Genomic DNA, 12,623 nt, shown 5'->3' with positions numbered 1-12,623 from the left:
AAAAAAACAACCCCACAACCCCCCAAACAGAAATGCAAACAAAATCAGAAGAAGGGAGGAGTTTACTTTTCAGAAAGAAAATGTAAAAGCATTCCTTTTCTCTGCAAATATGTGGAAATATTGCTTTGTGCTTTAAAACACTGCAGTAGCTAAATTGAATTTTCTGCTCAAATATTTATGATGTATTAATAAGAAAGTGAACTGTGGAGTTCTTGATTTCTATTAAACGAAAAGTTAATTTATAGCCTATAAACAGTTACCAGATACATCTGTTAAATGTTTCTTTTGTTTTCTCTTTGTTAGAGTGGCACTAAGACGTCAGAACATGCTGCAACAAGGGAGTATGTTCTCTACCGAGCGGCTTTAGCTTCAGTTCAGAAAGCAACCCCACCAAACAGCCTGAGTAAAAAAGGCAGCAGATCCAAAGCATCTAAAAATTACAGCAGGCTCATGGAGTTCTCTGAGGTAACTGGGGGTTTTTGTTCAACTTGTAAAGCATCTCCAACTTGAAGTGCTTGTAACTGCACTGTTCCTGGATGCATTCAAGGCCAGAGCTGGATGTGGCTCTGGGCAGCCTGGTCTAGTGATTGGTGGCCATGTCTATGGCAGAGGGGTTGAGGTTGAAACTAGATGATCATGGTCCTTTTCAACCCATGCCATTCTATGATTGTAAGCTGCCAGATTTTGCTTATTGAACCTATTTAAAGGCAGTAACAGAAACAAAATGGGGAACATTAATGCACTGGGATGTTTTACATCACTTTTTTCCTCCCTGTGATTGGGTATCATCAAAATGGCTCAGTGTTTTTTCTTTTTTCTTGCTTCAGTATTGGCCTCCATCGGTCATAACAAGTGTAGTCATTTCCTTTTATGGGTTTATAATGAATCACATGTTTTCCAGTTATGCAATCCAAGAGAATCTGTCAATTTTACTTCAATTCCAGTGGGCAATTTCTTGTTTCAAAAACTAAGCAACCAGTTCATTTTTTGAGAAGTGAAATGAATACTTTCAGTAGGATTCAGAATTTTTTTCTTTTTGAAGTTAGCTAAATCACTATCCTCGGATGAGACTTGGGGGTTTCAGAACTTGGATTTGGGCTGCTTTTCTTACCGCTTTGCATTTAGCTTTACTGTCTTTCAAGCTGAAATAATTAAAAACTGCATACTTCTCATCCAGTCCAAAGTACCTGCAGACTGTCCGGTCTCCCATGAAAATCTGGTGCAACCAGAATTAAATTTAGTATGTGTATAATTTCTTTCTCTAGAGTGAGAGCAATTATGATTTATTTTGTGGCACATTAATGATGTCGAGGAACATTTGCAGTGTGTGTTTACCCTCCACTTATGACTTTATGTATTTCTTCCATTAGGCAGCCAAGACCTTGAAAAACACTGAAAGCTTCAAAGTCTGCAATCGCTGTGGCTCACCTGCAAAGTACGACTCCTATCTGCAAAGAGCAATGTGCAATCGTGAAAGCTGTGGCTTTGACTTCTGTACAAAATGCCTGTGCAGCTACCACAGCTCCAGTGACTGTATGACTGGCAAACCAGTGAAATCAAGCTTTAAGCTGGGAACCCTCCCTGGGACTAAGAAAAGCAAGCAGAATCTGCGTCGATTGTGATCCATCCTGATACACGCTGTCAGATGTGCCATAAAGGGTTTTTAGGACATTAATCCTTCCACAAAGAAAACCAAACCAAAAAATGCTTTCTGCTATTATTCTGCTTGTTAAAAAAAAAAAGGTTAATTTTATGATTCCCTTGTGCTATTTGGTCATTTCTGCATTCCTAGGAATTCTCAGAAATAACTATTTTGAAATGTCTTAATTTCAAATTTAAAAGAGAAGTCTGAATGTGGATTCTAGTAACATTTTAAATATTGTCCCTGATTTCTGTCCTCAGTGTTTGAAGACTTCCAAACTTCCTCACCAAAATACTGAATTAAAAAAAAAATGATTTTGGCAAGTTATCTTCCTAGCACAATATGAACCATTCTTGAATTGTTAACAGGAGGAAGCCTAAACTGTGTTTTATTTAAATGCTTACTCTTGTTCATTTCCAGTGAAAATGTGAGATGAGGTGAGTGAAGTCTCTTCTAAAGTAAAATTGTTTTGGGACTCAAAATTTTATTAATTTGTCAAGGTTTTCCCTGAGTTTTAAACTGTGAATGTTAATAATACCATATTCTCAGATGGCTTGCATTACTTGAATCTTAAATTTTCTTTTCCTTCCTTCAGTATCTACAGATGTTTTGTTAAAAATGTGGTGAAACACTTTATTATCTTTTTTATTTTTGAAAAAAAAAGGAAAGTACTGTGTCTTGGCAATACTGCTAAAAAATACTGCCAGTTTTTTTCAAAATAATAAGATGCATTTTAGTATTTGTATATATTTGTAAATAAGTTAAATATTTTTTTGCTTGTCTTGTAAATGTGAAAATAAATTACAGTTTTCCACAAGTTGATTAGTAACTGGATTTCTTGTTTTTCATCCTAAAGCGTAGTTTTTCATGCTCATTTCTCATCACTGCTAGTAATATTTCCTAAAAATGCTGATTTTACAACAGTCGAATCTCCTGGTTTTGTGTAAAACCTACTGAATCCCTTTGCTGTCTTCCTACTTCCTTACTGAAGGGCCCTTGTAACTGCTAATATTTTTCTGATCTAATACACTGTAACAAATTTTCTGTTGACTGAGTCTGTTGTGCTGTTGCAGGGTGGTGACACACTGGAACAGGTTGCCCAAGGAGGTTGTGGATGCCCCATCCCTGGAGGCGTTCAAGGCCAGGCTGGATGTGGCTCTGGGCAGCCTGGTCTGGTGGTTGGGAACCCTGCACATAGCAGGGGGGTTAAAACTAGGTATCTTTGAGGACCTTTTCAACCCAGGCCATTCTGTGATTCATCCTATGATTCTGTGATCTACCTTGCTGCTAGTAAACTCGTTCTGACCATTCTGCAGCAAAGGAATGCAGGCTTTCAAGAAAGCACTGCTTTATTTATATATTTATTTTTGGAAATGACTGTGGTTTTCTCTTGCTTGTTTTTTAGTTAGCAAGCAAACAACTGACTGGATTAGTGGAGTAATGTCCTACTTGAGCTTCTGGTTTAGCAGCAATCAAATATTGCAGTTGAGCCCTCCTCCACTTGAGTTTTTCATTTCTGGCAGCTGGGGAAGAAATAGGCAGAATTCTTTAATTTCTGCATTTATGTGGTAAACAATCTCCTAACCTAAATCTGAGACTTAGCCTAGGAGTTTGAGTGATTTATATCAGTAACTTTCTGTAAAACTTCTCCAAGTTAGTTTAGAATGGAAGCTAGAAGCCCTCCATCCCACTATACAAAAACTGGTCTGAATGTAATGCCTCCTACTTCATGTCGGCCCATTACATCAGAGGCAGATGGTGGTATGGCAGTAGAGGTTGAACCTTTCCTGACAATATTACGTGACTTTGGCGAGCAACAGATGGCAGCAGAGGGGCAGTCTGACAATACAGTTTTTGACTTGGAAGTGTGGATGATGCAAAGTTGTGTCACTGAATTCCTCCATGTGGAAAAAAATGCACTCACTGACATTCTTCAATGCTTGCTGAACGTCTGTGGAGACCATACAGTGAATATGAACTCTGACATGGTGTGTTTCAGCAGTGAGGACAGTGACAGTAGGTTACTTCTGCAGATGCAGATTGTTAGGAATGTGACATGCAGACTCTTGATCGTTGCTGGCAAAAATGCATAGCTAACAGTGGTCACTGTGTTGAAAACCTGTTTCGTAGCTGAGAATGTGCTTTATCAAATAGTATCATCATGCTCTTTTACCTATTGTCATTTCCAGGGAAATAAACAGAAGACATTACTGTTGGAACAACCTTATATACCTTATTCTAGTAACTATGCTCTACCAGTTTTGCTAACTATTCCTGTACTAAAGACCGAATGAAGAATGATGTTTTTAGAGAAAATAACAGCTCTCAAGCAGCAGATATTAATCTCTGGCATGTTTGTGAGATGGGGAGAAGGCAATGGTTGGTGACTTGACACACACACTTCTGGCCCAGTATAGGTAGGTAGAAAAACTTGTAAGCAAAAGTTAACCAAAATTTCATCTGTCTACTGAAATTTCTGTGACCTGAAGAACACAGACACCTTAATGTGATCTGGACAGAACTGCCTATTTCTGTATGTTAATTTTGAGAAAAATAGTACGGACTCTCACATTTAGAATGGCGCTGCAGAATATGATACACTTTGAATTAAAGTTTGTGTCTGTTTTGAAGCTGAATGTGGATATTACAAACTTAATACATTTACATTTTCAACTTCTGAATACAGGAAACTGTAGGTAGTTTCTGATAGACCTAATAATTTTTAAACGGTGAAGGTGGAAAGCAATTGTGTTGGTTTTGTTTGTTTTTCTCCTTTAAAAATATCTATTTAATTGTATTTCTGACTTATATTTTGAAGAATACAGAATTTTGAAGAAAGCTCTTTCTTACTCTCACACTTAAGGGGAAGAAATTGGACTACATGGCTTTGGTGGTCATAGTCATGAACAATACGAAGATGTTTTTTACTCTCTTTAGAACTCAAGCTTCTACCTGCAATCTCGCTAAAAAGGTTGGATTACTTGAGTTCCAGTGAAACCTCAGTTAGGTTGTAATGGGTTTTACAGCCTTCAATAGGCGAAGTGGAAGCAAAGTAGTGTCCTTGGTGAATACTAAACTAAAAGCATAGGTTAATGAAAGAAATTATAGGGAAGCTACTTTGAATAGTAATCTGTGCTTACAAGAAATTGAATGCAAACTGTGACTGGTGAGACTACACTGGGACCTCTCAGTACAAGAAAAAGAATGAGATTCTGGAGCGTGTTCAGTGAAGAGCAGCAAAGCTGGAGAATGGACTATAGAAAATACCTGAGGAGCAGCTGAAGGAACTGGGGCTATTTAGTCTGGAGAAGAGGAGGCTCAAGGAGACACCATCACTCTCTAGAGCTACCTGAAAGGAGGCTGCAGTGGGCTGGGGGCTGGACTCTTTTCTGAAGTAGAAACAGCCTCAAGTTGTGCCAGGGGAGGTTTAGATTAGACATTAGGAAGAGTTTCTTCATGGAAAGGGACATTGTAATAGGCTGCCTAGAAAAGTGGTAGAGTCCCCATCCCTGGAGGTATTTAAGATGTATGTGGATATTACACTAAGCAACATGGCTGAGCAATGGGAGTAGGCAAGTCAGTTTGATGTTTTTGTACTTGATGATCTTCATTGTCTTTTCCAATCTAAATCATTTTGTGACTGGTGCCTATTCTTAAAGTCTAGGAAAACCTGCTAACTCATGTTCAACCCATCAGCACAAGGTGAGCAAAAACACTTCACTTTTTGGCACAGCCAATCACTGCTTGAAGAGGATGTGTCTTTAGCAGCAGGGTGAACGCTTTACAAGAAATGTCTGTATTTAAGTATTGCAAAAAAATGCATGTTCTTAGAAACCTTAGCATAAGTTAACGCCTGATAAAAATGGGATTTTGTATCCTGAGAAGTCAGTTTGTGATTGATCCTTAAGAAGTTTTCCATGCTTGCAATTTTGTTATGCAAAATCTCTCAAAGAAGCATGGGAATCTATGGCTGCCACACAGATGCTTCTTCCTTTGTGGTACTCTTGCCAGACAGTTGAAGCATTGTCCAATACTGACTATAGGAACAAATATGAATGATTGTGTGCAACTTCCTGAAAACCACATGATTGTTGATCTCCTCACAAATACCTTCAGAGAAGGGTATACAGCAGAAACCCCCCCCATGCATACCAGTAACTACTGCTGAATGAGAAGTCATTACTTACAGAGGCATTAGTACTAGCTGATGTTGCCACCAATGCTGAAGTTATAAATGCCAGAAGTGGAACCACTGTAGTAAATATAGATTATACTTGCTATCTGTGCTGGGCCAATCTTGAGCTTAATATGTAATAAACATGAGAGTTATACCTCATGGCATGGCAGTCACTGTATACCGATGAGTAATGCTCAATTACTACAGCTGTGTTGTCACAGAACTTAGATTCACCATCTGGCAGCTCTAGCAATGTTTCAGAAGCAAATTGAGCTGCTTAGCCACAGTACTTGTGCATTTCAGATCTACAGAGGGCAATAAATACCTGCTTGATGATTGGACTTGATGGTCTTAAGGATCTCTTCCAACCTAAATGATTCTATTGGCTGTTAGCTCATTAGAATCTAGGAGAATTTTGCAGGAAGTTCATGGGCTTCCATGAACAGCAGAGGGAAAACCGTAATACCTGCAGGCCGAGTTTCAAGTCTAGTTGGTGCAATGCAAATTTCTCCCTGATTCTTGCTTGTGTCTGGGCATGGAGAAAAAAGATAGGAGTGACTGAGAGAGGTAGGGAAGCATTCAGGACTTTCAGAAATTAATAGTGAATGACCACAGTTGGCAACTTTTCTCTCTTGCACTTACAGTGCCATTCTGAAGAACTAATGGAGCTGATCAGTTATTACTTTGGCAGTTTGAAGATGTGTTTTTATGTCTCCTGGGAAAATGTAAAATACAATCTCAGCTGTCCCACTGCAGCAGCCAGAGGAAGTAGGGAGGTGTCAGATTTTGATTAATACTGATTATATCTGATGATATAATACAAACTAATCTTCATTTTTAAAAGTAAGCGCTTATCAGTATAATTTTTCTTTCACTAGTAGGTTTTTTTGTTTGTCTGTTTTTGCCACATGGACTCAAAGCTCTAGCAGTGACCACTCAGAAAAGCTCAGAATATTGAATTGCAAAAATGTAAACTCTTCCTTGACTCAGAGTTTAAAAAACGTATCTGTATTAAGAGTTATCTTAATACCTGAATGTCAGCCAAAGGCTGACAAAGCTTTTAAGGAAATTACGCTGCAATATACAGATTTAAAAGCAATAAAATATGCTCTGGAAAGGGAAAACCACAAGATGGTGCTCTTGAAACACTGCATGAAGCCAGATTAATTGACTTTCTTCTTGCTGAGCTCATCAAGTGTGTGCTTCCTCCACTTCTGTTGGAATTAGGTATCCATCCAGTTACTACTGTCAAGGATAATTACATTAAATCTGTGATTAAAAGAACAAGCATGAAAATGTAATTAAATTACTGATTTTAACATTTGTTATAAATATATTTCTATAGAATGTGTATTTGCTACATTTAAACAAGAAGACATGCATCCTAGAAAATGTTTACTGTTAAATACATGTCTTCTTCAAGCAGTGATTGGCTGTACTAAAACGCAAAGTTTCTTTTGCCCACTTTCTGCTCCTGTAGTGACAAGCAAAGAGCAAAGCCATGGTGCCAAAGCAGTGGTTAAGAACTGTCTCACCAGTGAAGGTCTGAAGTACCGACTGCTGGACATTGGATCACTGACAAGTTGAATATGAGTCAGCAGTGGGCCTCTGCTGCTAAGAAGGCTAACAATATTCTTAGCAGCATTGGACAAAGTGTCATCAGCCAGTGGAGGGAGGAGCCCATTGCCCATTCAGCTCCACTCAGCTCTGGTGAGGCCACATCTGAAGTGTTGCGTCCACTTCTGCTTCTCTTTGTATAAGAAAAATGTGGACATACCATAGAAAGTCCAAAAAATAGCCACAAGGATTGTGAAGGGACTGGAGCACCTCTCCTACAAGGAATGGTTCAGAGAGCCAAGACTACTCAGTCAGGAGAAGAGAAGGCTCAGCAGGGATGACCCCAGGTACTATGGACCTGCCAAGTCTAATTTCTGTGCCAGGAAAGATCCTGGAGCAGATACTCCTGGAAGTTGTGCTAAGGCACATAAAAGACAGGGAGGTTATATGGGAGAATCAGCATGTCTTCACCAAAGGCAAATCGTGCTTTACCAACCTGGTGGACTTTTATGATGGTATAACTGCATCAGTAGACAAGGGAAGTGCCACTGATGTCATCTGTCTATCTGGTCTTCAGTAAGGCTTTTGACACTGTACCCTACAACATCCTTCTCTCCAAATTAGAAAGATAAGTATTTGACAGTTGGACTATTCAATGGATGAAGAATTGTCTGCAGGATAAAATCCAGAGATTGGTGATCGATGTCTCAGTGTCTGAATAGAGATCAGTGATGACTGGTGTCCTTCAGGGGTCAGTGCTGGGACCAATACTGTTTAATATCTTCATTGATGACATTAACAGTGAGGTTGAGTACTCTCACCAAGTATGCAGATGACACCAAGTTGTGGGGTGCAGTCAGTCAGGCTTTTCTCAGAGGTGCCCTGTGACATGACAAGAGCCAGTGGGCACAAATTGGAATGCTGTTCGGGTGCCAACTGCCGCGGATAGCGTCCTAATCAGATTGTTCTCAAGCGGGGAAGCATGACAGTACTCAATATGAGTGATCAAGCTTCACTTTATTGTTGCACACACAGAGTTTATATATGATTCCAATACACATGTGTTCACTTACTATTGGTGCACAAGGTGGCGGCTAGGTGGGCTGCTAGGTGGGCTGCTTTAACCAATGCTCAGCCAGCATTCACACCTGCCGCTGAGCTCATCCGCTTAGCAGCCCTCCACATATCCACAGAGCACAGCTGCGGATGTGGGCCTGCTGTTTACAAGCTGCCCCAAGGATGTTGTGACTCCCATCTTAACTCCTAATGTTTTCTCATGGGTATGCACTCTGTGCTGCCGCACCAGTTATGCTCGTACACAGCCTGATGTCCGCCCTGCTCTCGCAGCCATTCCCCAACACTGGAACACAGGAGGTTCCCTCTGAACACCAGGTAACAATTCTGTGCTGTGCAGGTGTTGGAACACTGGCACAGATTGCCCAGATAAGCTGTGGATTCTCCTTCTTGAAGATCTCCAAAAGCCACCCGGACATGAGCCTGGGCACACTGCTCTGGATATCCCTGCAGGAGGGACCAGATGGACCCAGAGGTCCCTGCCAATCTCATCTATTCTGTGACCAAGTGGTGAACTGAGTTCTGACTGGGATCTGTTTCTATGTTTCTGATGACTGAAGTTCAGTGAACACACCAGCCAACTGACTGCTACAGAGTGACCCAGGTATGCCCTCTGACAGAAGCTAACAGTACCAGATTGAAAATATCTAAAAGGCTTAGTAAGAATATGTAAGACAGCTTCCGAGACAGTGCCTCTCCTGTGCTTAGGAGGATCCATTGCAGTATTTCCACCAGAGTGCGCAGTCCGCCTTATGAAACAGGCTGAGAACTTCTTCAAAGCACTATCTTGCTCATGCATGAATCATAATGCAAACACGATGACACAAGACCTCTGAGACTTACCTCTCATACTTAGTGTCATTTTATGAGGGTCTACCTCAGTTAAGTTAATTACATTGTGCAACAAATTTTTGTTAGTCATATGTAGATCTAATTTTCAAGATTGCCCCTGGGTACTAAATTAGTAGAGAAGACATCAATTGCAATTTGCTTACAAACATACTTTAAACACCAGCTGTTTGTAAAAATACACATCATGTTTTTAAATTAAAAAGTTCTGTATTGCCAAAAGAAAAAACAAACAACAAACAAACAAACCCAAACAAAAAAAACCAACAGGCAACACAATAATATTTAGTCTCTACGTTACATGTGCTTATGTACCCCTAAATAATAATTTAAAAAATCTGGTCACCCCTTCACTCCCCTTATATGTGGGACATGACACAGTGCTGGTAAGAAAAATAGAAAGTCAGTGGGTACATACAATTCTTTATGGCACATCAGGATTATATAATAAGTAATGATGTTAAATTCTATTGGGAAACGCCCACTGAAGCAGGGTAAAAAGCCTTGTAAGACTCGTGTCAAGGAGAAATAAATCAGAAAGAATGCTAAAGGGATCCCAGTCTCACAGAATACTCTTTATGAGGAGTTTAGGAAAGCCAGGTAGTTCATATTTGTCCTAGTCTTTTTATATTCATTAAATAACTATTAGATTTCTATATCTGTTTACAACACACAAATGAAATATATACAAATTGTTAATGTGTCTTAGTGCCCTACACCACTATCACAGTCCCACAGATCTGCTACAGAATAGCTATGAAATATTTAAGGAGTGAACTTCTTAATATTTCTATATATATTCTCAATATGTTAATACTGTATTTGTCAGGAAACCTAATAATCTGCTATGTTCTTCATAGAGATTAAAGCATGAAAGGCAATTTTCTCAATTAAATGAAAATCTTTTGCTGTATTTCAGAAATCACAACAGCAGAAAGGCATTCTTCCTTTGTAGCTTCAGTCAAGAACAACATTTTCATTGTTCTCACATAGCAGCTCTCCATAGCAAGGTTTTCACAAACCTTCTGACATTGGTAGTAATATAGTATATTTGTTTATGCTTTCATGCTAGTCTTGAATATGATTAATATTATGAAGTTTTGAGATATCCTGTCTCTATATACAGACACTGAAGCAAAATGGCTATCAGTAGTTATTTTGCAATATCAGTTTCATGAATTCTGGTGACCAAAATCAACCAAAATCAATCACTGAAAAAAGTTAGTGCATATTCCCTCCCTACTCAGGAAATGCTCAAAGAGAAGGAAACACCTGCAATGTACTAAGCAGTAGTAGTAATAATAATAATAATAATAATAATAATAATAATAATAGTGAAAAACACTGTCTTGTTAGGCAGCTAATGGCAACTCTTAGAATAATTTGATTTCTAGGAGATGAAGTGAGTGCAATGTGAGAAAAATAGCATTCTGGGACTCCAGGATTTTTCTGGATGGTGGTGGAATTTAATGAGACATTTTCCTCCTCAGCATTCATACTAAGCAAAACAAATCCTTTGAAACAGCTCCTTTCTGCAGGTAAGTGATGTATACTTGTACCGCCTACTGAAACTAACATCAAGCTTTCATTGTTTATGCAATTGCTGAAAACAGAAATTTATGCTCTTGTAAAAATCTAAGATGATCTTATAGCACTGTTAACTAGGTAGAACTGGTTTTGTTACAGTATGTAAGCAACATGCAAAAATGCAAAAAAGAAATGCAAAAAAATTATATCATTGGAAGAAGTGTCTGCAAGTTGACCTATTGATTAGGTCTCCAGAGAATAAAATATATTATAGTGGAGAAGATGGTAGAGGGTAACTATAGCTTTTCCTCTTTTATCTGTTCTGAATAAATTAAACATAACTTACTATGGATTTTCAAGGATTATAAATACGAAAGAAAGTGCATCTAGCAGACTCATCTTTCAAAGAAATCAATTCATTACTCCATAAATTTATAAAGTTCAAAAATATTTCTCAACATTTCAACTAATCTATTTGAAGAAATTCTTTGTTTAAACTCAGTTCAGTATTTATTCAGCAAACTAATTTTAAGAATTCTTCTATTTATTTATGTATTTATCTACAGGTAACTCACCTAATCTTAATACAAATTGTGTCAGACATAAAATACTCATTTTTATTCTCTGTAAATTATTGTGATAAGGGCTATCAAAATACTGAAAGTAAAATAGTTATAATTGTTAGGTCTCATTTTAAAAACCTACTTTAGCCTCTTTTCTTCTTTTTCTTCTTATCTCAGACTCCTTCAGAGAAAAGGAAAGGAGAAACACTATGCTGTGTTCAATTCATCTTCCATATTGTTCAGGATTGAGTAGAAATTACTGTGAAAACTATGCAGAAAGCATATTTTTTGTATAAACTTGTGTCCAGAAAGAGGTGAAAAAAAAATTGAAAATAAATGTGAAAGCTGTATCTTTGTCACCTACAGACATTCAAACTAGAAATAATGTGATTTGGCTTTCAGATCTTGAGCTCCTAGTGTTGCAAGGGAAATACGTAGTTACTACTTATTATGCAGCTTAGAATAACTGTCGAAAAAATTGATCCAATTAAATAAAAAGTACTTACTTGAAAAATCCCTATTTTAAATTGTTGTGTAAATCTAACTATAGTGCTTCCTCATAGGCCACCACAGTTTCCTGGTAGTAAGCTTTTACTACTTGGTTGTTAAGGTCTGTGGATTTAGAAATTAAAAGCAACCAGCATCTTTTTAGTTACCATTTTTAAGACTTGTTCAAAGCCAGTGAACAAGCACATCATTATAAAAAAACTATCACAGTGGGAGAAATAACCCAAAATACTTCTTAAGCCTGCCCTTACAGGGCAAGAAAACACAGGTCTGATGCAAAGCCTGTGGACAAGAAATTAATCCATAAATCCTTGGAAATTAAGCCAGTATTTATATTCCATTAAAAAAAAAAAAGTCACTTTTTACATCACTTTTGTATTAAACAGATTTAGTATCAGTTCAATTTGAATTCAGAGTGTTTTTATTATGGAGTTTTTTTGTTTATGCCAAAATTGAAGTATTGCAAAAGGAACATAGGATATGCATCTCTTGTTGTTAGTTTCATCAAAGGTTGATGGATAAAAGACTTAGATCCTCTCTCTGACTTAGCTGTAGTCTGATAAAACAGAAGCTGACCTTGAAAACTAGATCATAAGTACCTTTATGCTCACCCAATGGTGGCCATCCTGAGGTGGGTAGGTCCCTTCATGGCCAGTAGGAGCAGGCTGGCAGGAAGAACAGCTATCTTGCACCACTATAAGAGATAAGACCTGAGACCAGACCACCA

At 38.2% G+C, this 12,623-nt stretch overlaps 1 protein-coding gene across 1 annotated transcript in view; it reads left to right on the top strand.

Moving 5' to 3' along the window:
- Nucleotides 1–1,742, top strand: part of FBXO5 (F-box protein 5) — an 8,862-nt gene extending 7,120 nt beyond the window's left edge. Inside the window, exons 4-5 of the mRNA XM_003204130.4 lie at nucleotides 304–465; nucleotides 1,371–1,742. Of these exons, the coding sequence (XP_003204178.1) occupies nucleotides 304–465; nucleotides 1,371–1,622 (414 nt within the window). The 3' untranslated portion in view covers nucleotides 1,623–1,742. The remainder of the gene's footprint in view (nucleotides 1–303; nucleotides 466–1,370) is intronic.
- The last annotated feature ends 10,881 nt before the right edge of the window (nucleotides 1,743–12,623 follow it).

This window comes from Meleagris gallopavo, chromosome 2 (assembly GCF_000146605.3).
Source record: "Meleagris gallopavo isolate NT-WF06-2002-E0010 breed Aviagen turkey brand Nicholas breeding stock chromosome 2, Turkey_5.1, whole genome shotgun sequence".
NCBI lineage: Eukaryota > Metazoa > Chordata > Aves > Galliformes > Phasianidae > Meleagris > Meleagris gallopavo.
This window is presented reverse-complemented; position numbering and strand designations above follow the sequence as displayed.